We start from the raw sequence: 25,133 nt of genomic DNA, 5'->3' as shown, positions 1-25,133 counted from the left end.
TCAGGTAATGATCTCATGGCTTGTGGGTTCAACCCCACGGTCAGGCTCTGTGCCAACAGCTCAGAGCCTGAAGCCCAGTTCAGATTCTTAACTCTGTCTCTCTCTGACCCTCCCCCTGCTCACACTCTCTCTCAAAAATAAATAAACATAAAAAAAATTTTTTTAAATAGACTTGGGAACTCATTGACACCATCAAGGATAATTAATAATTCACATCATAGCGATCCCAGAAGAGAGAGAAAGGAGTCAGAAAATGTATTTGAAGGTAAAATAGCTGCAAACTTCCCTAATCTGGGAAAGGAAACAGAAATCCACATCCAGGAGACACAGCCCCCAACAAAATCAATGTAAGAAGGTCCACACCAAGGGGTGCCTGGGTGGCTCAGTCAGTTAAGCATCTGACTTCAGCTCAGGTCATGATCTCGCAGTTTGTGAGTTCGAGCTCCACATCAGGCTCTGTGCTGACAGCTCAGAGCCTGGAGCCTGCTTTGGATTCTGTTTCCCTCTCTTCCTGCCCTTCTCTTGCTTATGCTTGAGCTCTCTCCCTCTCTCTCAAAAATAAATAAACATTAAAAAAAAAAGGTCCACACCAAGACAGATAGTAATTAAAATGGCAAAAAGTAGTGATAAGAAGAGAATTTTAAAAACAGCAAGAGAAGATACTTAAGTACATAAGAAACCTCATAAGGCTATCAGTGCATTTTTTCAACAGAAACTTTGCAGGCCAAAGGGAGTGGCATAATATATTCAAAGTGCTGAAAGAAAAATACCCGCAGCCAAGAATACTCCATGCAGTAAGGCTATCATTAGAATAGAAGGACAGGTGAAGAGTTTCTGAGACAAACAAAAATTAAAGAAAGTCTTAACCACTAAACCAGCTCTACAAAAAATGTTAGAGGGGACTCTTTGAGTAGAAAGAAAAGACCTTAACTATGAGTAAGAAAAATGGACACAAAAAAGCAGCAAAATAAGTATATGTGTAAAAATCAGTGAAAGGTTTCACAAAATAAAAGGATGTAAAATATGACACCATATACCTAAAACGTGGGGGAGAGGGAGAGTAAAGAATGTGTTCAAACTGAAGCAACCATCAAGTTAATATAGACTGCTATATGAACAGGATTTTATATACAAACATAATAGTAACCACAAATCAAAAACCAGTAGCAGATAAGCAAAATATAAAGAGAAAGGAATCCAAGTATATTACTAAGAAAGCCAACAAACCATGAGAGAAGAGAGCAACAGAAGCAAGAAACGCAGAAGAACTACAAAAACTATCATAAAACAAGTAACAAGATGGCAATAATTATATACCTATCAATAATTATTCTGAATGTAAATGGGCTAAACACTCCAATCAAAAACACAGAGTCATGGAATGGATAAAAAAGTAAGAACCATCTATATGGTGCCTACAAGAGACTCATTTAAGACCTAAATGCACAAGCAGATTGAAAGTGAAAGGATGGAAAGCATTTATCATGCAAATGGAACTGAACAGAAAGCTGGGGTAGCAATACTTCTAATCAGACAAACTAGATTTTTAAAACAAAGAGTATAACAAGAGACAAAGAAGGACACTACATAATCATTAAGGAAATAATCCAACAAGAAAACATAACAATTGTAAATATTTATGCACTCAACATGAAAGCAACCAAATACAGAAAGCAGTTATAAAATATAAAACATAAAGGAAGTAATCAACAGTAATATAAAAATAGTAGGGGACTTTAACACTGCACTTAAATCAATGGACAGATCATCCAAAGAGAAAATAAAAATGGAAACAGTGGCTTTGAATGACACACTGGACCAGATGGATCTAATAGATACATTCAAAATATCCGATCCAAACAGCAGAATACACGTTCAAGTGCCCATAGAACACACTCCAGAAAAGATCACATATTAGGCCACAAAACATGTCTCAACAAATTCAGAAAAATCAAAATCATACGATTCATATATTCTGACTACAAACCTAAGAAACGAGAAATCAACCACAAAGAAAATATCCGGCAAGAACACAACTACATGGAGATTAAATAACAAGCTACTAAACAACGAATGGGTTAACCAAGAAATCAAAGAGGAAATCAAAAAATACATAAAGACAAATGAAATTTAGTACACAATGGTCCAATATCTTTGGGATGCAGCAAAAAACTGCTCTAAGAGGGAAGTTCAAACCAATATAGACCTACATCAAAAAGCAAAAATAATCTCAAATAAGCAACCTCACCCTACACCCAAAGGAGCTAGAAAAAAAAGGAACAGGGGTGCCTGGGTGGCGCAGTCGGTTGAGCGTCCGACTTCAGCCAGGTCACGGTCTCGCGGTCTGTGAGTTCGAGCCCCGCGTCGGGCTCTGGGCTGATGGCTCAGAGCCTGGAGCCTGTTTCCGATTCTGTGTCTCCCTCTCTCTCTGCCCTCTCTCTCTGCCCCTCAGAGCAGTTCATGCTCTGTCTCTCTCTGTCCCAAAAATAAATAAACGTTGAAAAAAAAAAAAAATTTAAAAAAAAAAAAAAAAAAAGGAACAAAACCTAAATACAGTAGAATGAAAGAAATAATAAAGATTAGAGCAGAAATAAATGAAATAGAAACTAAAAAAAAAACAGAACAGACTAATGAAACCAGATGTTGGTATTTTGAAAGTACGAACAAAATTGATAAACCTTTAGCCAGACTCATCGAAAAAAGAGAGGGCTCAAGTAGGCAAAATCAGAAATGAAAGAAGAGAAATTAACAACCAACACCACAGAAATACAAAGGATTGTAAAAGAATATTATGAAAAATTACATGCCAACATATGGACAATCCAGAAGAAACAGAAAAATTCCTAAAACCATATAACCTCCCAAAACTGAATCAGGAAGAAACAGAAAGTGTGAACAGATGAATTACCAGTAATGAAATTGAATCAGCAATTAAAAAAAAACAAAAAACAAAAAAAAACTCCCAGCAAACAAAAGTCCAGGACCAGACAGCTTCACAGGTGAATTCTACCAAACATTTAAGGAAGAGGGAATACCTATGCTTCCAAACTATTCCAAAAATAGAAGAGGAAGGAAAACCCAGATTCATTCTATGAGGCCAGCATTACCCTGACACCAAAACCAGATAAAGACACTACAGAGGCACCTGCATGGCTCAACTGGTTGAGCTTAGACCATGACCCCATGCTTTGGGGGTTCGAGCCCTGCATTGGGCTTTCCGACGTCAGGGTGAAGCCTGCTTCAGATCCTCTGGCCCCCCCTCTCTCCACACCTCCCCTGCTCACTCTCTCAAAAATAAACCTCTTTAAAAAAAAAGACACTACAAAAAGAGAAAACTACAGGCCACTATCTCTGATGAACAAAGATACAAAAGTCCTCAACAAATATTAGCAAACTGAATCCAACAATACACTGAAAAATTATTCACCATGATCAAGTGGAATTTATCCCTAGGATGCAAGAGTGGTTCGACATTTGCAAATCAAGTAATGTGATATATCAACAAAGGAAAGTATAAAAACCATACGATTATTTCAATAGGTGCAGAAAAAGCATTTCACAAAGTACATCATCAATTTATGATAAAATCCTCAACAAAGCAGGTCTAGAGGGAAAATACTGCAACGTAATAAAGGCCATATATGAAAGACCCACAGCTAATATAATACTCAGTGGTGAAAAATAGAGCTTTTCCCTCAAGGTCAAGAAGAAGACAAGGATGTCTACTCTCACCACTTTTATTCAACATAGTACTGGAAGTCCTAGCTACAGCAATCACACAAGATAAAGGAATAAAAGGCATCCAAATCGGTAAGGAAAAAGTAAAACTCACTATTTGTAGATAGCAGGATCCTATACATAGAAAACCTAAAAGACCACCAAAAAACCACTAGAACAGGGGCGCCTGGGTGGCGCAGTCGGTTAAGCGTCCGACTTCAGCCAGGTCACGATCTCGCGGTCCGTGAGTTCGAGCCCCGCGTCAGGCTCTGGGCTGATGGCTCAGAGCCTGGAGCCTGTTTCCGATTCTGTGTCTCCCTCTCTCTCTGCCCCTCCCCCGTTCATGCTCTGTCTCTCTCTGTCCCAAAAATAAATAAACGTTGAAAAAAAAAAAAAAATTAAAAAAAAAAACCACTAGAACTAATAAATGAATTCAAGAAGGTCATGGGATACAAAATCAATGTAGAGAAATCCATTGCATTTCTATACACTGATAATGAAATAGCAGAAAGAGAACTTAAGAAAACCATTCCATTTACAAATGCACCCAAAACAATAAAGTACCTAGGAATAAACTTAACCAAGAGGGTGAAAGACCTATACTCCGATAATTATAAAGCACTGATGAAAAAAACTTGAAGCCACAAAAAAATGGAAAGATATTCCATGTTCAAGGACTGGAAGAACAAAAATTGTTAAAATGTACATACTACCCAAAACAATCTACAGATTTAATGCAATCCCTATCAAAATACCAACAGCATTTTTCACAGAATTAGAACAATCCTAAAATTTTGTATGAAACCTCAAAACATGCCAAAGGGCAAAAGCAATCTTGAAAAAGAACAAAACTGGAAGTATCACAACCTCAGATTTCGAGATATACTACAAAGATGTAGCAATCAAAACAGTATGGTACTGGCACAAAAAAGACACATACGTTAGTAGAAAAGAAGAGAGGGGCGCCTGGGTGGCTCAGTCGGTTAAGCATCTGACCTCAGCTCAGGTCACGATCTCACGGTCCGTGAGTTCAAGCCCCATGTCGGGCTCTGGGCTGATGGCCCAGGGCCTGGAGCCTGCTTCCGGTTCTGTGTCTCCCTCTCTCTCTGCCCCTCCCCCGTTCATGCTCTGTCTCTGTCTCAAAAATAAATAAACGTTAAAAAAATTAAAAAAAAGGGGCGCCTGGGTGGCGCAGTCGGTTAAGCGTCCAACTTCAGCCAGGTCACGATCTCGCGGTCCGTGAGTTCGAGCCCCGCGTCGGGCTCTGGGCTGATGGCTCAGAGCCTGGAGCCTGTTTCTGATTCTGTGTCTCCCTCTCTCTCTGCCCCTCCCCCGTTCATGCTCTGTCTCTCTCTGTCCCAAAAATAAATAAACGTTGAAAAAAAAAAAAAATTAAAAAAAAAAAATTAAAAAAAAAAAAAAAAAGAAGAGAGAGCCCAGAAATAAATCCATCATTATATGGTCAATTTATCTTTGACAAAAGAGGCAAGAATATGCAATTGGCAAAAGTCTCTTCAACAAAAGATGATGGGAAAACTGGACAGCTACATGAAAATGAATAAAACTGAACCACTTTCTTACATCATACACAAAAATACACTCAAAATGGCTTAAGGAACTAAATGTGAGACCTGAAACCATAAAAACCTTAGAAGAGAGCACAGACAGTAATTTCTCTGATACCAGCTGTAGCAACATATTTCCAGATCTGTGTCCTGATCCAAGGAAACAAAAGCAAAAATTAATGACTGGGACTACATCAAAATTGTATTTAATGCTGCAATAAACATAGGGGTGCACAGCAAAGGAAACAATCAACAAAACTAAAAGGCAACCTTCAGAATGGGAGAAGATATTTTGCAAATGACATATCTGATAAACATTATCCAAAATATATAAAGAACTTACATAACTCACCACCAAAAAAAACAAATAATCCAATTCAAAATGGCAGAAGACATGAACAGGCCTTTCTTCAAAGAACACATACAGATTGCCAACAGACACACGAAAAGATGCTCAACATCACTCATCATCAGAGAAATGAAAATCAAAACCACAATGAGATACCGCCTCACACCTGTCAGAATGGCTAGAATCAAAAACACAGGAACATCTGGGTGTCTCAGTCGGTTGAGCATCCGACTTCGGCTCAGGTCACAATCTCATGGCTCATGAGTTTGAGCCCCACATTGGGCTCTGTGCTGGCTGCTCAGAGCCAGGAGCCTGCTTCAGATTCAGTGTCTCCTCTCTTTGCCCCTCCTCTGCTCACGCTCTCTCTCTCCTTGAAAAATATAAAAAAAAAAAAAATTTTTTTAACACAATAAACAAGCGTTGATGAGGATATAGAGAAAACGGAACCCTCATGCACTGTTGGTGGGAATGAAAACTGGTACAGCCACTCTGGAAAACAGTATAGAAGTGCCTCAAAAAATTAAAATAGAATTACCATATGATTCAGTAAGTCCCCTACTGAGTATTTACCCAAAAAATACAAAAACACTAATTTAAAAAGATGCATACACCCCTATGTTTATTGCAGCATTAAGTACAATAGGCCAAATTATGGAAGCAGTCCAAGCGTCCATCAATAGATGGATAAAAAAGATGTGTGTATAAATATATATATATACACACACACACACACATATATACACATATATACACGTATACATACATCTATATACATATGTATGTATATCTGTATACATACATATACACACATACATATACATACACAAACATATATATATATATACACACACAAACATATAAACCTCTATATACATACACAAATGTGTATATATATATACACACACACACACACACACATATTCCATGTGATGGAATATTACTTAGGCATAAAAAAGAATAAGATTTTTGGGACGCCTGGGTGGTTCAGTCAGTTAAGCATCCAACTCTTGATTTCAGCTCAGGTGTGATCTCAGGGTTCATGAGATCGAGCCCTGCATTGGGCTCTGCACTGGCAGCATGGAATCTGTTTGGGATTCTCTCTCTCCTTCTCTCTCTGCCCCTTCCCCACTTGCACACGTGAACTCTTTCTCTCAAAATAAATAAACTTAAAAAAAAAAAAATAAGACCTTGCAATTCGCAACAATGTGGATGGATCTAGAGAGTATAATGCTAGTGAAATAAGTCACAGAAAAACAAATACCATATTTTCACTCATATGTGAAATTTAAGAAACAAAACAAAGAAAAGAAGGAGACAAACCAAAATATAGACTCTTAACTAGAGAACAAATTGATGGTTACCAGAAGGGAGGTGGGTGGGGTGATGGGTGAAACAGGTGAAGGGGAGCAAGAGTACATTTATCTTGATGAGCACTGAGTAATGTAGAGAATTGTTGAATCACTATACTGCACTCCTGAAACTAATACAACACTATATTAAACACTATATATACAGCAATTAAAATTAAAACTAAATAAATAAAAGAATCTGTATAACTCTTTATGAATGATATCAAATAAACATATAAGATACCACAATGTGAATAAAAAAACAAAAGCCCCCAAAAATGTGCAATCCATTATTTGTAAAGAGATATGTATAGGATGTTAACATTTATATAGCATAAAAAAAGCAAAAAATCATGTACAGTATGCTATCACTTGTATATGCTTTATATTAATATCTCAAATATTTCTGAAATACAAGATAGTGGTAACAATGGTTAAACCCAAAGAAGTAAAACAGGTGGCTCAAAGATAGGAATAAAGGGCAAACTTTTTATTGTTACAGAACATGGGAATTTTGTGCCAGATGCATGTATCAAAAACCAAACTATCAAAAGAAAAAAAAAAAAAGGTGAAAATGTGTATATATGTGTGTGAGAGACAGAGAAGGTTAAACAGGCCCTGAGAAAGGGATGGAGGAGAAGCGATTCTAAAATAATATGTTTAGGGTGACCTGTGTGGCTCAGTCAGTTAAGCTTCTGACTTCGGCTCAGGTGGTGATCTCAGTTCGTGAGCTTGAGCCCTGCATCGGGCTCTGCACCGTCCAGAGCCTGCCTAGGATTCTCTCTCGCCCCCTCTCTGCCCCTCCTCCACTTTCCTTCTCTGTCTCTCTCTCTCTCCCCCCCCCAACTTCAAATAAATAAACTTAAAAGATACTTGTGAAGTAAAATGTTTAAGCTCTAGGACATAAACTGTAATATTTTCTGCTGCTTATAATACATCTATTATTAATTTTGGGATAAATACTACTTAAAATGTAAGGTCAACAGAAAAGCCTTTTTTCCACAAGGGACGTACTGATCTGTTTTGTATTTCTTCAAACATTCAAACATCCAAGTGTCCACTATGTGCCAGGCACTTCGCACAAGATGCTAGGGATACAGAAATATAATTCCCACCATTATCGCCAATGGGCTCACACAATAATGGAGAAACACACTCTGAAACTCATAAAAACCACCAACACATAAAATGCTTGAAGTTGGGGCAAAAAGACTATAAGACAAGTGACTAAGCCTCAATGCATGTTAGAAAATGACTAAGAGTTTAACAAAAACATAATAATGAGGATACGAACCACAACCAACGAGCAAAGCATGCACTTAGCTGACTAACTCAATAGCTAATTATAACCCTCTTGTCCTTCATTACTCCTCAACTGAGAAGCTGAAAAAAAATCCCAGATTTTCTCATTTCGAGTATCCCCTACAGCTAGAGTGGTCACTGACCCAGTTTTGGCCAATAAGACGTAAGAGGAAATCTGAACAATGGCTTCTAAAAAAGCATTTGTTTACCTTATTAAATGAACAGATTTAAGAAGACCTGCTGGTACTGCCTCCTTCTTTCAGCCTTAGATGAAAACATCTGCCTAAATTCCAAGAGCCATCTTGGGACAAGGTGAAAAGCATTAGGCTGAAAAACTTAGACTAAGAATGCAGAAGGGAAGAGCCTGAATCTTGGTAACACTCCTAAGCTACCAGACATGCCCTGTTATAGGACTGCTTATGTTTGAGACTTCGTGTTAGGTGAGTTAATTAAATATCTTTTCCACTTAAGCCAATACTGGTTAGATTCTCTATTACCTGCAGCAAAAAGTAATCCAAATTTAGCCTCAAAGAAAAGCTTTTTTCAAGTAGACACAGAAGTTAGATTTTGGCAGCACCAATGAGGAACAAACTGAATGCTAACACCTATAACCAAGTATGATATTGAAAAGCTGCCATTAAAAATATAAAAATTACTTCAGAAACAGTAAGACATAAAACTTGAGGATAAAAATCACAGAATGTAGGAAAATAAAAATAACAAAATTAAAAGGTGATAGCTACAGACAAGCAAAAACACAGAGCAGTACATAAATACCTGAGGAAAATGTATAATCCAGATACCCAAATATACAGTAATACAAAATAATCCCTCACTTTCTCAATGATTAAAATTTTATTTTATAAATTTAGGGATGTAAAGTGTATACTTATGATATGTAGTATTATAATCCAGTTATATATTTATATGCCTGGAAATACTATTTTCTCCCCACTCACATGTCTTACAGAATAATTTTATCCAAACATTTCACATCTGTCTTCAATACAGGCGTCTTTTATTGATTCTTCTATAAGTTTTTCCAATACACATGGCCTTCATTTTTCCTTTTAAGTTAAATTGAAGACAGCATTTTTTTTTAAGTTTGTTTATTTTGAGAGAAAGAGAGAGCAGGGGAGGGGTAGAGAAGAAGGGAGAGAGAGAATCTCAAGCAGGCTCCACATTCTCAGCACAGAGTCTGACTCTGGGCTAGATCTCAAGAACCATGAGATCATAACCTGAGCCAAAATGAAAGGTCAGACGCTTAACTGACTGAGCCATGCAGGCACCCCAAAGACAGCAATTTTTAAAATCTGTTTATGTTGTCAATGCAATTTTTTCTATGCCCTAAATTCCCATATGCATAATATGACTTAAAAAAAAAAAAATCACACTGGTGGTCTTATTTGTATGATTGTCACAACAGAACCATACTGCCTTTTAAGTGACTTTATAAGATTTACTTACAATGGTATCTAACAATGACATCAATATTTCATTTCTTTGATGCCTCTTTTGTTTTTAACATTTTTTATTTATTTTTGAGACAGAGAGAGAGAGAGAGCAAGTGAGGGAGGGGCAGAGAGAGAGGGAGACACAGAATCCAAAGCAGACTCCAGGCTCTGAGCTTGTCAGCACAGAGCCCGATGCAGGGCCCAAACCTACCAACTGTGAGATGACCTGAGCCAAAGTCGGACGCTTAACTGACTGAGCCACCCAGGCGCCCCTAAAATTGACAGATTTTAAATGTTTGCATATATAAGTTATTTTTAATCATTTTAGAGAACAACATTTGTATTTTAGAGCTTCTAAAAGCTCTTACTGAAACTACAGAGGTTCAAAGAACTACATGGATTACAATGAGATCATTCAGATAAGGTAGAAATATATATGAATCACCAGATAAAACTGTATCATATAAATTATAGAATGAATTATAAGCCAAGGTTGGAAAGTGAGAGAGACACAGGAACTCTTACTTCCTTTAGTCTAACAATTCCACTCCTACAGAAATACTATGATAGTACACAGACACCTGTACAAGGATATTCAGTGCAACATTATCTGCAATAGTGAAAAACTAAAAACAACCTAAGTGTCCCTAACAGAAAACTGGCTAAATAAACAGTGATAGAACCATACAATGCACACAATGGGATATGCTGCCATTGTTATAAGAAAGTTATAAAGAATGTGGTGCATCAATACATAATGACATGGAAAGAAATCCATGAGATATAAAGTGAAAAGAGCAAGATGCAGAAATAGATAATATCATCCCACTTGTTTCTAAATGTTAAAAACTGTATGTATATGTTTGTTCCAGAAACTACAATAAAGAAACACTGAATTCATAACACTGACTATTTACCCCTAGGGGAATGGGAAAGAAGACGGAGTGAGAGGAATAGAGAATTTAGGCTCGTGCCAGCTGTACTTTTTGAATGTTTACCATGAGCATGTATTCCTTTAAAATTAAATAGCAGTATTAGGGATGTGTGGATGGCTCAGTCAGTAGAGCATCTGACTTTGGCTCAGGTCATGAATTCGCAGATGGTGAGTTCGAGCCCCACGTCAGGCTCTGTGCTAACAGCTCAGAGCCTGGAGCCTGCCTCGGATCCTGTGTTTCCTTCTCTCTCTGTTGCTCCTCTGCTTGCTCTCTCTCTCTCAAAAATAATAAAGATTAACAAATAATAATAAATAAAATTAAATAGTTTTAGAAGAAAACAACCTTATTTAAAGAATGTGCTACCTCTTGACTCATTTAGATGTTTCTATGTGAAGCATTCTATGTAACTACAAAACACCTGCTAGAATATTTGTTGACATATATTCAAACCTTTTATTTGAAATATTAAAATTTTGGTAATGAAAGAGAAATTAAACTAAAGGAGAAGCAAGGATAAAGATAAAGGAAATTCAGGTTCATGGGAAGGAGAAGATGGTTAACACTGTACCCTTTCACTTGTATAAATCCTCACTTCACTGCCATCATAAATAAATGAACTGAGTACCTTATGATATGTGTTAATTGATCCCTATCTTTTTAAGTACGTTCTCCTTTAGTACGTACCATGTTAATTTGGGAACAAGGATACTTTTCTCTAATTCAGACTCTGAAACTGGTATGCGATTTGACCCTGAAACAAACATTTAAACTATCTACTACTTTCGATCTAAATTATCTTTCTGTTAAGAATCACTGTGCTGGCTGAAGTGCTGAATTGTGATTAGGGGAAACTGTGTTTCTGAAACACAATAAAGGCAAGGAAGGCTATTACTGGAACCCAATGGATTTGTTAAGGTTCCTCTTTTCCTCTCTTGCCAAATAGCCATATTTAATGAAAACCTGCAAAAAATATAGGACTTTCAAACACTTAGATCCTGCAGTGATCATGGTTTGAGTTATTCCACTTGGCAAAACAGACCACACCCAGCCAAGATGCTGCAGAGGGCAAAGGAGGACAAGGAATTGGTTGAGGAAGGAGAAAAAAACTATGATTATAAATTTAGGACTCAAGCAACAGAAAATCAGGAGCTGAAGTAGCTTTTTTTGGTTTCTTTTTTTTTTCTTCTTTTCAACCCATTTCCTTAAATAAACAGTAGTGTTGTTAACTGAAAAATAAATACATACATATATACACAAATAATCTTTGTTTTATAATTTATAGGGATTTATGATAACAATGGGAAAGACTTCCAAAGGACTTCAACAAACCATCTTCACCTGCCTTTAGAGAAGCTTTGCTTTATCTTAGCTCCTGCACTACCAAATATGTATTTCCAAAAACAGCATTATAGCTATGACATTTCAAGAACCTGAGAATATGGTCAACATACCTCAGTATCACAATAATGAGGTATACTAGAACACAAGTGATTAGGATACTTTCTAAAGACTACAACATTTTCTTAGTGGCAGTAGTGGTAGTAGTTAAAGGAAGCTTTGTTTAAAATGACATGTTACTGGGGCGCCTGGGTGGCTCAGTTGGTTAAGCGGCCAACTTCGGCTCAGGTCATGATTTCGCGGCCCGTGAGTTCAAGCCCCGTGTCGGGCTCTGTGCTGACAGCTCAGAGCCTGGAGCCTGTTTCAGATTCTGTGTCTCCCTCTCTCTGACCCTCCCCTGTTCATGCTCTGTCTCTCTCTGTCTCAAAAATAAATAAACGTTAAAAAAAATTTTTTTTAATAAAAAATAAAATGACATGTTACTGTTTTTGCTTTGTCCAAATTCTTAAATTTAACCACATTGCTTCTTTTTAAGCAATCACAGTACCAGTGAGGCAATATAAAATTATACACAGACAATGTGGTGTTAGTGTTAGGTAGAAGAGACAGGAGCAGTGGAAGTAATGCCGAGACAGTCCCAAGTCCTTAAAGGAGAAAGAACAAGGACAAGAGCTAGAGGCAAGGACAGTGACAGATAAGCCACACATTAAAAGCCCTGGGGCACAACAACCTCACCTTCAGGCTTCCAAGACCTTGGGGTGTTCTCCTCCTTTCCTCTACCACCTCCGCCCAGGGTAACCCCTAGAGTTATTACAATGCATTTGCATTGATGTACTGCCCTGCCCTGGAGAAGGGCTGCCTTGAGTTTCAGGTACAAATCCCAGTAGGCTCAAAAACTACCCCTCTCAATATGTGGGAGGAGTTTCCTATTAGAGACCACCCCACTGTAAATCACTGCGCCTCCCCAACCAGAGAGACCCAATAACGTCCAATCCCAAAATAACCTATGGTAGATTCTACCAGCTCTCCCACCTGGTAGAGTGTACTTTTGCTTTAATAAACTGCTTTGTGCTTGTTACTTCCCTCCTGGCTGTCTTTATTCTAGCGAGTATCGCACGTAAATCTCCTTGTGGGGAATCCAAGAACCAAGACCTCCATTCACACAATGCAGACTCTCCCACTGGTAACATTAGTATTATCCTAGAATCAAGCTGATACTCATATACATATGTATGGAAGCAAAAATTATATGCTTTTCTTCCTGAAAATACGTTAGAAGGAAAATATCCAAAAGTTGTCACGTGGCTTAGTTCTTTTGAACTCTTGCAAAATTTATCTGACCTTCAAATGATTCTCTATACTGGACAATATTTGGATGCTTCATGTTTGCCAACACTGCAACTTCTCTCCTTGACTCTTCCCTTTCTTTATTGGACATCTTAAATGGGAGAGAAAAAGAAAACATTAAATTAAACCATCAATAAACAATCTAAAAGTCCATCAGTAAGAGAGTGGTTAAAATATAACAGTACCAATAAAGCACAGTCCAAATAACAAAATAAAGACAAGTTAAAGAGAATGAGTTGAATCCACAAGTAAAAACATTTTAAGATGTTCAAACTAGATTAAGTTACACAACAGCAGGTGTTGTATTTTTTTAAACACTTAAACACATAAACACAAGCACACATCACAGAAAAAAATATGAAAGGATATACAGACTATTCTGAAATTAGTGGTTCTCTTTGGGATTATGGCAGCCTTTCACTTTGGGTTATGCACTGCCATGTTTGTTTTGTTCTCTAATGGTGAGCCCTACTGAAACCAGACTATTAGTTGAATAACCAAAGAAAAAAAATACTTACTCTTGAGATGTTAATTTCCTTGATAACATATTGTCTGTCATCTTCTGTAGATTTAACAAGAATAGCTTTTCCAAATGAACCTTCTCCAATCTTCTGTAGTCTAATATACTTCTCCATGGTTCTTTTTCTAAGGCATCTTAACAGATATACTAGACATTAAAGAAAAGTAACAGTTAACAGAGATAAAGCATGTCTTCCATAACAATTATGTCAAATTCAATTCTAATTCCTTAGTGATTTGCTTACTTTAAAAAAAGATACTTAAAATCTTAAAATTAAATTAACTTTATCTCAATTTTACTCATACAACCTAGTTATAGTTCAAAAGAGAAAAACAGTGACATTTCAATGTTATAAGAATGCTTTGCAAAGTCAAATACTGTATATACTTAACGTACAGAGACAAAATTTTTCCTATGTGAGTTAATTAGCAGCATTATTTTATTATCTCCAATAAGAATGCATTTCCCAAAATTATTTCATTCTCTCTTATTAGACATTAAATTATTTACATTGTTTGTTATTATAGAAAAACTTTAAAATTTCTGTACATACATTTTTATGTACTTATTATAAGGATTTCCTTGGGATAAATTATTAGTTCAAAGAATATGCACATGTTAAAATTTTGAAACATAGAGCTTAAATGTTTTACAGAAATGTTATTTTTTTTTTTCCTAAGAAATAGAGAGCACACAAGTGCAGGAGATGGGTGGAAAGGGAGAGAGAATCTCAAGCAAGCTCCATGCCCAGCAGAGTATGACAGGGGACTTGATACCACAATCCTGAAGGCATGACTGGAGCCAAAACCAACAGCCGGATGTTCAAGACTGAGCCACTCAGGCACCCCTACTAATATTTTAACCAGCAGTGTACAAAAGTACCTCTTCCTAGATACCCTTTTAACACCGGTTATTATTTATTAAAATCTCTGAGAAGCCATAAAGGATAGTAGTTAATGAGCACTAAAACTTTAAGTTGGGGAGCCTGAATTTACATCCTGACTTTATCACTTTTTTATTATGTGACATTGGACAAGTTACTCAGCTTTATGTGTCTCAGTTTGCTCATCTGTAAAATGTGGATAACAATTATACATACTTACAGAACTACTGGGAGGATTAATTTCAGTATTCTATTGTAGAATAATGCCTGACACATAGTGAGCACTGTCACTGTTGTTACTGTTACTCATTACATTCAACAGGGAAATGGTGTCTCATTTTTATTTGAATTTCTGCTGCTTATCAGTTAATTTGAAAAATTCTTCCACATTTATTGAACATTTGTATTTCTTCTTTTTTGAACTACTCATTCATGTTCTTTGTTCGTTTTCTACTGGAATAGTCTTTTTATTAATTTGTAAAAGTCCCTTTTTAATGAAGATGTTAGCCCTCTCCATCATAAATATTTTTTCCTTATATGCTATCTGCCTTTCTATTTTATTTACATATAAAATTGTATTTTGATATTATTTTGATATTAATTAAACATGTTATTAACCTTTGTATTTCTGCCTTTGGTATCATAATTAGACCCTTACCATACCAAGGTACCTGACAAGGGTCATTAGTAACTTTAGTAATAGTAATTTCAGGAAAGTGATGGGTGGGACAGAAGCCAGAGTCCAATCCTAGTTGGAGAAAGCTTAAAAAAAGTCAAAGGGAAGGAGGAGGGAAAGAGAGTGAAATGGTCACAATCATTAGCACAGTCTATTGGCAAGATTACCCCAAATTATAGTAAATTAATTCACTGTATTAATTTAAAACTAATAAATACTTAATTTATCTAACTTGTTCTTTTCTATGTCTATTCACATCAAGCAGGCCTTCAATGTAGGATTCCCTTCTAGGAGAAAATGGCCTTGTCATGAAGACCACATAAATATTTCTGTGACAGTTTACCATATTTCTCATGATAAATTAACAAATCCATGTTCTCATTTCATCCATCAATACTAAATTTGTTTAATTTTACTTTGTCTCTAAAATATAATCCAATCTCCTTAAATGACAAAATTTATATTCAGGACCTGTAAGACTAAAGTCCAGAACCAGCCTCTGGTAAAATCAATGGGATAATTATGCCTGAGGAACTTCTGTGGGAAAGAGCCTTCTTCTATCGTAGAAAACATTACAACCACATTACATTTCAAAATTTCTGTAAGATACGACAAGGCTTTTAGCAACTTTAAGAAAAATAGAAAATTAACTATTACAATAACTATATAGTATCATCAGTGAGTTAAAGAAGTCACTCCAAACATACTCTCAAGACCAAGATGGTCAACTGACATAATATAATGGCTATCTGGGCACCAGCCAGAATTTAATGATTTCTCCCAGACATGAATATATTGTATTACCATGCTATTTAGGAAAAAATAGCAAGATAAACTCATCTTAGAAAACTAAATCTCACAAATCAAATTACACTAAATAATAACTATATAATGAGATTATTTCACAACCATCATTATTCTGTGACTGCTGCCAAGAAAGAGAAACAAAATTAGTCAATTTGGCTCTGCCTCAAAATTCAGTTGCCAATTCCTTTCCAGGGACCACACTGATGAGACAGAAGTTCCAAGAGTCCCTAGTACCACACCCTACTGCCTACCACATTCCTGAGCACTGTGGTTCTGACAACTCAGTGTAGGAGAATCTGCTGCTCCTGGTAGTGAAGAACGATGATTCTAATTGCCAGCAAATACTGTCAAGTGCAGAAAGCTTTCTGAACAATAAAAGACTTGTGGTCAATGGATTTCAGAGCAACTCACAACTCCTTCTTTTCTGCAGAGTCTACACTAAACTACTGTTGTACACTGGAGGAAGGGGAAAACATGAAAAGATAGAGTACTTTCGGTGCCTTACAACATATTTAATCAAGCTACTTACTTCCTAGTCATGAGACTTCTCGGCTGCATTAAAATCCTAAAAGATTTTTCAAACTAAACGAAAAAGAATTTAAAAATGTACAATAGGCTTACACATCCAAAATCATCATAATGTATAGCTGAAGGACCATCATAATCCTGTTCTAATTTCATATTTGTAATAAACCGAAATTACAAATGTTTGTTTCTGTGCTTCAGCTTCCAACATCAAATGAAAATCACAATACCAACTTGACACTATTCTTAAAGTCTCTAACAATTATATCAATGTAATCTCTATAATGTATACCTGATATTAAAGATATTCAAAGCATAAAATCAAAGATGTTTTTGATATTTGAGCTTTCCAAAGAGTTATGTGATATAACAAATAAAATGATGGATTTGGAAAAATTATGTGACCAAAAGCAAACCACCTGATTTCTCTGCAACTTGTTTCCTTCATCTAAAAACACTAACAATTTAGGGCACCTGGTGTGGCTCAGTCAGTTGTATGTCCGACTTTGGTTCAGGTCATGATCTCACGGCTCATGAGTTCAAGCCCTGCGTCCGGCTCTGTGCCGACACCTCAGAGCCTGGAGCCTGTTTCAGATTCTATGCCTCCCTCTCTCTCTGCCCCTCCCCATCTCTGTCTGTCTCTCTCTCTCAAAAATAAACATTTTTAAAAACTAAAAAAAGATAAATAAAAACACTAACAATTTAAAGATAATACTACCTTAAGGGCCCTACCAACTTTACTAGTCTATAATTCAAAGAAAATTAAAAAGTAGGTCACAAAACAGTACACTTCAACATTGTTTAGAATTGTACCATTAGCCACAAACAGTAGGAATGACAGAGAAATGCAGCCAAAGTCTTTCCTTCAGAGAAATCAAAAAACACAAGAGTAATTTCTTCAGCCTGTATCTTTAAAAAGTCAAAAAATATATTACAATTTGGAGTTAAACATATCAAACTGAACATACATATTTACCTCTACTTCTTTCCCAGACCTAACACAACTTTAAAGGGATCAAAATGGCAGAACAGGAGAGAAAATAACAGCAATAAATTTCTGGCAGCTGACAAACACATGAACAAGCAGCAACCAACTTAGGAACTAGAGAAAGTTGTACTGTAACCCAGCAGGGGGAAATAAGTCAATTTCCACTACAAATTAGCTCAATAACAGGAAGAAAAAGGTGCCTCTGTGAGGGAGGATAATACCAGAACTAAAACAGGATTGGTTGAAAGGCTGTGTAATAGCATGAGACACACAGTTTGCCTCCTCCACCTCACCTAATCAGGTGACCACCCCTCTCTCATGCCGGCAAAAGACTATAGATGTCTCTAGATTAGGGATACCAACACAGCTGAGAATGGTACCATCCATGATGTGGGAGATTAAGTGAAGGTCTACATAATAAATGGTACCAGCCATGATTCTGTAGCTTGTATCAGACCATCCTACCTCCAAAAACAACCAAAATACTGAGTAAAATATATAAAACAACAGACAGGAATTGAGGGGTTATAATCATTGAGAGGTGGGAAAATGCTAATAAGTTCCACATTCACCCCAGCCTTCTCCCTAGAGACATTTTCCAAACTGTGACGTAGCACCATGGAGCTTAAGTAAAAAGCACCAATCCTATTGAGCTAAGGAGAAGAGAGGTCAGAGTTTAAGGCTGCCAAAATCCTGGAGAGAAGGAAAAAGAACAGAAAAAGCCCCAAATTCTGCACATAAGTTCCTCTCCTGTCAGTTAGCCCATTCCCAAGTTGTGCATACTCAGAGCAAGACTAAAACAGACTAATCCTAACAAAGCCTAACACCAATTTTGATAGGATAAAAGACAGTAATCTGCTAATACTCCCATCAGCCTGTCAGAAAACACAACAAATTTTTTGGAAGATACATGTTCCAGAGCCTCTATGACTTTCATTCACAACATCCAGTATCCAGTCAAAAATTATGAGGCGTGGGGCACCTATGTGGCTTAGTGGGTTGAACAGCTGACTCTTGATTTCAGTTCAGCTCATGATCCCAGGGTTGTGGGTTGGAGCTCCGCATCAGGCTCCATGCTTATGCAGAGCATGGAGCCTGCTTACGACTGACTCTCTCTCTCTCTCTCTCTCTCTCTCTCTCTCTCTCTCCCCCCCTCCCTCTCCTCCACTTGTGTTCTAGAAAGAAAGAAAGAAAGAAAGAGAAAGAGAAAGAAAGAAAGAAAGAAAGGAAGGAAGGAAGGAAGGAAGGAAGGAAGGAAGGAAGGAAGAAAGAAAGAAAGAAAGAAAGAAAGAAAGAAAGAAAGAAAGAAAGAAAGAATGAATTAGGGGAGCCTGGGTGGCTCAGTGGGGTTAAGTATCCAACTCTTGATTTCGGCTCAGGCCATGATTTCACACTCTTGGTATACAGTCCTGAGTTGGGCTCTGTGCTGACAGTGTGGAGCCTGCTTGGGATTCTCTCTCTCCCTCTCTCTCTCCGTACCCCCTCTCCACTCTCACTCCTGTTCTCTCCCTCTCAAACAAATAATTTTAAAAACTTATGAGGCCTATAAAAAAAAAAAAAAGAAAACAAAAGAACCAAATAACCAAAACCAAAAGAAATAAACAATAGAAATAGAATTACAAATCACTCAAATATGGACATATCATAGAGGATTTTAAATAACCATGAAAAGTATGTTCAAGAAAATAAGAGGAAAAGATGAACAAAAGTGATTTTTTTTAAAGATGGAGAATTTCAACAAAGAACTAAAATTTATTTTTTAAAAGTAAATGAACATTCCAGAACTAAAATAGAAGATATCTGAAATTAAGAAGGCATCACATGGTTTTTACACAGGATAGGATATAGTAGAAGACAGGTTTTTAACCTGGAAAATGAATCAACAGAAAATATTCAAGGGGCACCTGGGTAGCTCAGTTGATCAAGTGTCTGACTCTTTATTTCGGCTCAGGTCATGAACTCACAGTTTGTGATTTCTGAGCCCCACATCGGGCTCTGTGCTAACTGCAAGGAGCATGCTTGGAATCCTCTCTCTCCCTTTTTCTCCCTCTCTCTCAGTGCTGCACCCCCCTCCCCACTTACTGGATCTCTCTCCCTCAAAATAAATGAATAAAACTAAAAAAAAAAAAAAAAAAGGAAAATAGAAAACAGAAGCACACAAAAGAAAAACAGGGGGGAAGACTTAATATTAAAAAGATTTGTTTTTTAATTTTTAAAGTTTGAGAGAGAGAGAGAGAGAGAGAATATGAATGGGGGAGGGGCAGAGAGAGAGGGGGGACAGAGGATCCAAAGCAAGCTCTGCATTAACAGCAGAGAGCTTCATGCAGGGCTTGAACTCATGAAATGTGAGATCATGACCTGAGCTGAAGTTGGATGTTTAACCAACTGAGCTACTCAGGCACCCCAAATCAGAAAACTTTTAATTCTTAGTCTCTACATTTAATTCTGCCCTAATAAAAACACAAGCTTTATGGGTCACAGTGATTAGACAAGCTGATTTGAAGTCAATATGAGAAAAAAGCAAGAATAGCCAGAGAAATACTGAAAACAAAACAAAACAAAAAACACCAATGAAGGAAGACTTTTCTACTTGATATCAAGACACATTTTTAGGGGCATCTGAGTCTCTCAGTAGGTTAAGCGTCCAACTCTTGATTTTGGCTCAGGTCATGATCTCACAGTTAATGAGATCAAGCCCTGGGTGAGGTGATGCACTGACAGTGCATATCCTGCTTGGGATTCTATCCCCCCCACCTCTCTCTCTGCTCTTCACCTCTCTCTCTCTCTCTCTCTCTCTCTCAAAAAAAAAACTTTTTTTAAAAAAAGGACACATTATATTACAATAACACACACATATATTACAGTAACTATGAAATTGACAGGCAAATCATAGAAAGTCCAGAAACCTATCAAAAACATTTTTTTTTAACTTGATGGATGAGCATGGTGACATTTCAACTCGGTGGTGAAAAATTAAATTTTGAAATAAATAATATTTAGACAATTAGGTAGTAATGTGTGGAAAACACAAAGCTTACATTCATTTTCTTCACTTTACATCAAAGCAAATTCCAGATGATAAACTACTTAAATGTTAAAAAAAAAAATAGGATGACTTTTGATTGTTTTTTTAATTTTTTTAATCTTTATTTATTTTTGAGAGAGAGAGACAGAGCATGAGTAGGGAAGGAACAGAGAGAGAAGGAGACACAGAATCTGAAGCAGGCTCCAGGCTCTGAGCTGTCAGCAGAGAGCCTGATGCGGGGCTCGAACTCATGAACTGCGAGATCGTGACCTGAGCCAAAGTCGGACGCTTAGCCGACTGAGTCACCCAGGCACCCCTTTGTTTGTTTTTAAAGAGAGAACATGCAAGTACACACGGTGAGGAGCAGAGGAAGAAGGAGAAAGAGAATCTTAAGCAGCTCCAAACCCAGCATGGGAGCCTGAGGGGAGGCTCTATCCCAGGTAGGGTGAGATCATGACCTGAGCTGACTGAGCCACCCAGGTTCCCCACGTATCTGACTCTTGATCTCAGCTTAGGTCTAGATCTCAGGGTCATGAGTACAAGCCCCACCCTGGGCTCCATGCCCAGTGTGCAGCCTACCTAAAATAATAAATAATAATAATAATAATAATAATACAAGAGATAAATTTTGTTATGTATATTTTAATTTAAAAAAGTATAAGACTTAGCATTTTTCACCCATCAGAATGGCAAAATTCAGGAAGTTTATTACCGTACTATGTTGGAGGGGAATATAAAAAAACAGAATATGGTGTGAATACAAATCGATACAAATACTAAGGAATATTGGGGCGCCTGGGTGGCTCAGTCGGTTAAGCGGCCGACTTCAGCTCGGGTCATGATCTCACAGTCTGTGAGTTCGAACCCCGCGTCAGGCTCTGTGCTGACAGCTCAGAGCCCGGGGCCTGTTTCAGATTCTGTGTCTCCCTCTCTCTCTGACCCTCCCCCATTCATGCTCTGTCTCTCTCTGTCTCAAAAATAAATAAACGTTAAAAAAATTTTTTTTTAAAAAATACTAAGGAATATAAAATTCCACAATATCGCAGTGCCTGGGTGGCTCAGTCGGTTAAGTGTCCGACTTTGGCTCAGGTCACGATCTCACGGTTTGTGAGTTTGAGCCCGGCATCGGGCTCTGGGCTGACAGCTCACAGCCTGAAGCCTGCTTGGGATGTCTCCCTCTCTCTCTGCCTCTCCCCTGCTCACGCTCTCTCTCTCTCAAAAATAAATAAAACATTAAAAAAATTAATAAAGAAAAATAAAATCCTACAATATCTACCACTTTGATCCAGAAATTCCATTTTTAGGAATCTACCCTACAAGTATTTCCAAATGTATGAAAATGACACATACACAAACTTATCCTCTGCAACACTGTTTGAAATGATAAAATGTAAATATCCACAAGCAAATCAAAAAGAAGCAAGGGGGCTCAATCTCAGGACCATGAGATCATGACCTGAGCCGAAATCAAGAGTCGGACATTTAACTGACTGAGCCACCCCCATGCCCCGATAAGAATTAATTTCTAGGTACCAGAATTATAAATTATAAATATGGCATACTACCATTTGTGTATTAAAAGGAAATATATGTATGTATGTTTATACTTACTTACTTATATATGTGAGTATACATATATATATAAAATCCTTACATGTATACACACACATAACTCCTTGCATGTGTAATACCTCTGAAGGGATACACAATGAACTGGTATACTGTTGGCTGCCTTTAGGAACAGGAACTGAGTAATTAAGAGGAAGATTTTTTTCAGTCTTTTGTACCTTCTAAATTTTAACCATATGAATATATTATTTATTCAAAACAGTAAATAAAATTTTAAAACAATAATAAATGCCGACAGAAAGAAGAATGCTAGCTAAATCAATTTCTCCAGTTAAAATCCTTAAACAGTACCCATTTCCAAACATTTAACATTGACATTCAAAGTTCTCCTACATGGCATACTTTTCAAGTACGTCATCTATGTTCCAAAAAAACATCTTAGCCTCTAGTCAAATTAGACACCTTTTCTCACATTTAACTAAGACTTTTTTAAGCCACAATAGGGAGTGTTTAACAAAATAAAATTTGTGCACCAAATATGAAAAATGCCAGAGTACATGAACGAAAACTATATTTTCACCAATCTGGAACTTTTAAATCTCTTCAGCTCTTTTTTAGCTATCTGATGGACAAATTTTCACTAAGAGAAACACTGGTAGAGGAATGTCAACAGAGTTCACGAAGTCCTTATGGTTCTGTCTGCAGCTACAATCCATACATATGGTTTTCCAAATATTAAATAACATTTTGAACGGTGGGAGAAGGACAATTTACCTTCTCAGTGAGTCAAGTCCCTGATCTATTTCCTATTAGTCAAAAAAGCAGACAGCAAAAATAGGATTCCATTAGACTTCTTTCAAAACATTTTTCTTCTCTGTAAGTCTATACAGACAACAATTACTGGCTTCCCTAATGGAAACCACCAACACGTAAGTAAAGAATTTATATTCATGAAATGGTGTCATGTCCACAACTTAGAGGGTAGAGATTGGAGTAAAATGTACTAGGAATACAATGTCACCGTATTAAAATTACCTCAACAGAATTTCTGTGGCCAAGTTCCATAACCCTTACTAAACTCCTAATGCTGACTCTTATTGTGCAAAAACCTGTTTTCCCACAAAAGATGCTCCTTACCTTTCACCTAGAACAAAGAGCAATTTGAAATGAAATAGATCTGTGGACTCTCTAATACCAAACAAATCTAAACTAGAAACAAAACACTACTTCTCTCCATATTTGGCTCCCCTCCATCATCTCTACAATACTGCTGCATCACATGAAAAGACTATTATTATATTGGATATTACTTTTAATCCTTCATAAATATTTCTATTACTCATCATGGCAAAAAAAAATTTCTGCTTCTTGTGGGTGGGGCTTAGAGAATAAAAATTAGGCCTGTATAAAAAAAGTTATGATGAACTCCGAAAGTAGTATAACTTTTAATGCCTTACATAGGAGATTGTTTCAAATTACATAAATTGAAATAGAAAACTATAAGCTACCAGTTAATTCTCACTCATTTTTTATTAAAATATATAGGTGCTTTAAAATCGGAGGCAACATATACGCAATGTAAATGACTGTTTATCCATACCAAGATTTCTATTATTTTAACTCCGTTATCACTATAACTTTTTAACTAATGTCTGAGGACTGCTTTGTATTACATACTGTTCTTGAGAGAATTAAAATTTTAATGAAATGAAGGTATTATTTTCCATGTACTTAAAGTTAGTATCCCTGCAAGCTCTACATAAGCAAGTCGAAGCAAGATCTCCTCATTCCCAATACGATTTTACTATTTTGCATATCATTGCTTCCCCCAAGTGCAACTCACCTCAATGACACAGGGCGTTAGCCGAAATAACGGTGATGATCGACAAGCACCGGTCTAGGTGTAGCAACCTTCCTTTGGCAATTAATGAGGCAGAGGCATCATCCCGCATTTTGAAAATGACATCCTGAAAGAGAAACCAAGTCTGTCTAACCTGCAGCAGCTCACAGACCACTTGAAAGGGGTGCACTGAGACTCCTACACCCGACACCAGACTTTGGCTGACCCCTCAGGCTTGCCTCCTTGCCGCCTCCGGCAACGCCCCATGAGACAGGTCCACACTACTCAGAGCAAACGGATTGGTTTCTGAGCCCCCTTGGAAACGGCGGGCGGCGGCAGGGGGAGTGCCCGGGTTACCGCCCCTGCAACTTCACAGAGGTGGTTGCTAGTGGCCTCGGCGGGATGGGGGTGGGGGGATGGCATCTGGGACAGGGAGGCTACCTGCCTGCCACGTCCTTCTGTTTCGCGACGCTTGTTCTGGACTCGGGGATACGCGGACAACTGCTTAGGACTCCGAGCGGACGACTACGCACCCTAGCGCCCCCAACCCCTAGCGCGAATGCAGAGGAAGGGGGAGCGGCCAGCGCGTCACTGGCGCTGGCGTGTGACGTCAGCACGCGGAAGCTGGCGCGCATTGGGGGTGGGGGGGGAAGGAGTGGCGCGGCGGGGCGGGGCGGGGCAAAGGCACAGCAGGTGAGAGAGGATGAGAAAAGGACGCAAAGGAGATGAAAGGGAAAGAAAAGAGTGAGCCAGAGATGAAGGCTAGAGCTCACAAATAGAAGCTGATTTTGATTAAAGCATATTATAAATTTTTCCCACATATACTACACAGAGAATGGCACTTTTTTTTGTTGTTAACGTGAAGGTTGTTCCTTAGGGATACCGCATGTTTTAAAGTAATTTTGCTTTAGAAAGCAAGCTTGTTTCTAGTATATCCTGGATGA

At 37.5% G+C, this 25,133-nt stretch overlaps 1 protein-coding gene across 15 annotated transcripts in view; it reads right to left on the bottom strand.

Annotated features, from left to right (window-relative positions):
* Positions 1-24,808, bottom strand: part of NEK1 (NIMA related kinase 1) — a 227,639-nt gene extending 202,831 nt beyond the window's left edge. For 14 of the 15 annotated variants that reach the window (XM_045463358.1, XM_045463340.1, XM_045463369.1 and 11 more), the window contains exons 1-4: positions 24,631-24,781; positions 24,193-24,316; positions 13,875-14,023; positions 13,351-13,447 (exon numbers count right to left, since the gene is read on the bottom strand). In XM_045463358.1, coding sequence (XP_045319314.1) covers positions 13,351-13,447; positions 13,875-13,991 — 214 coding nt within the window. In that variant the 5' untranslated portion in view covers positions 13,992-14,023; positions 24,193-24,316; positions 24,631-24,781. Of the gene's footprint in view, positions 1-13,350; positions 13,448-13,874; positions 14,024-24,192; positions 24,317-24,630 lie in introns of all 15 variants that reach the window. The other variant, XM_045463330.1, reaches the window with a different exon arrangement.
* Between the last annotated feature and the right edge of the window lie 325 nt (positions 24,809-25,133).

The sequence above is a fragment of the Leopardus geoffroyi genome, chromosome B1 (genome assembly GCF_018350155.1).
Source record: "Leopardus geoffroyi isolate Oge1 chromosome B1, O.geoffroyi_Oge1_pat1.0, whole genome shotgun sequence".
NCBI lineage: Eukaryota > Metazoa > Chordata > Mammalia > Carnivora > Felidae > Leopardus > Leopardus geoffroyi.
Note: the sequence above shows the minus strand (reverse complement) of the source record. Positions and strands in the feature narration are given on the sequence as shown.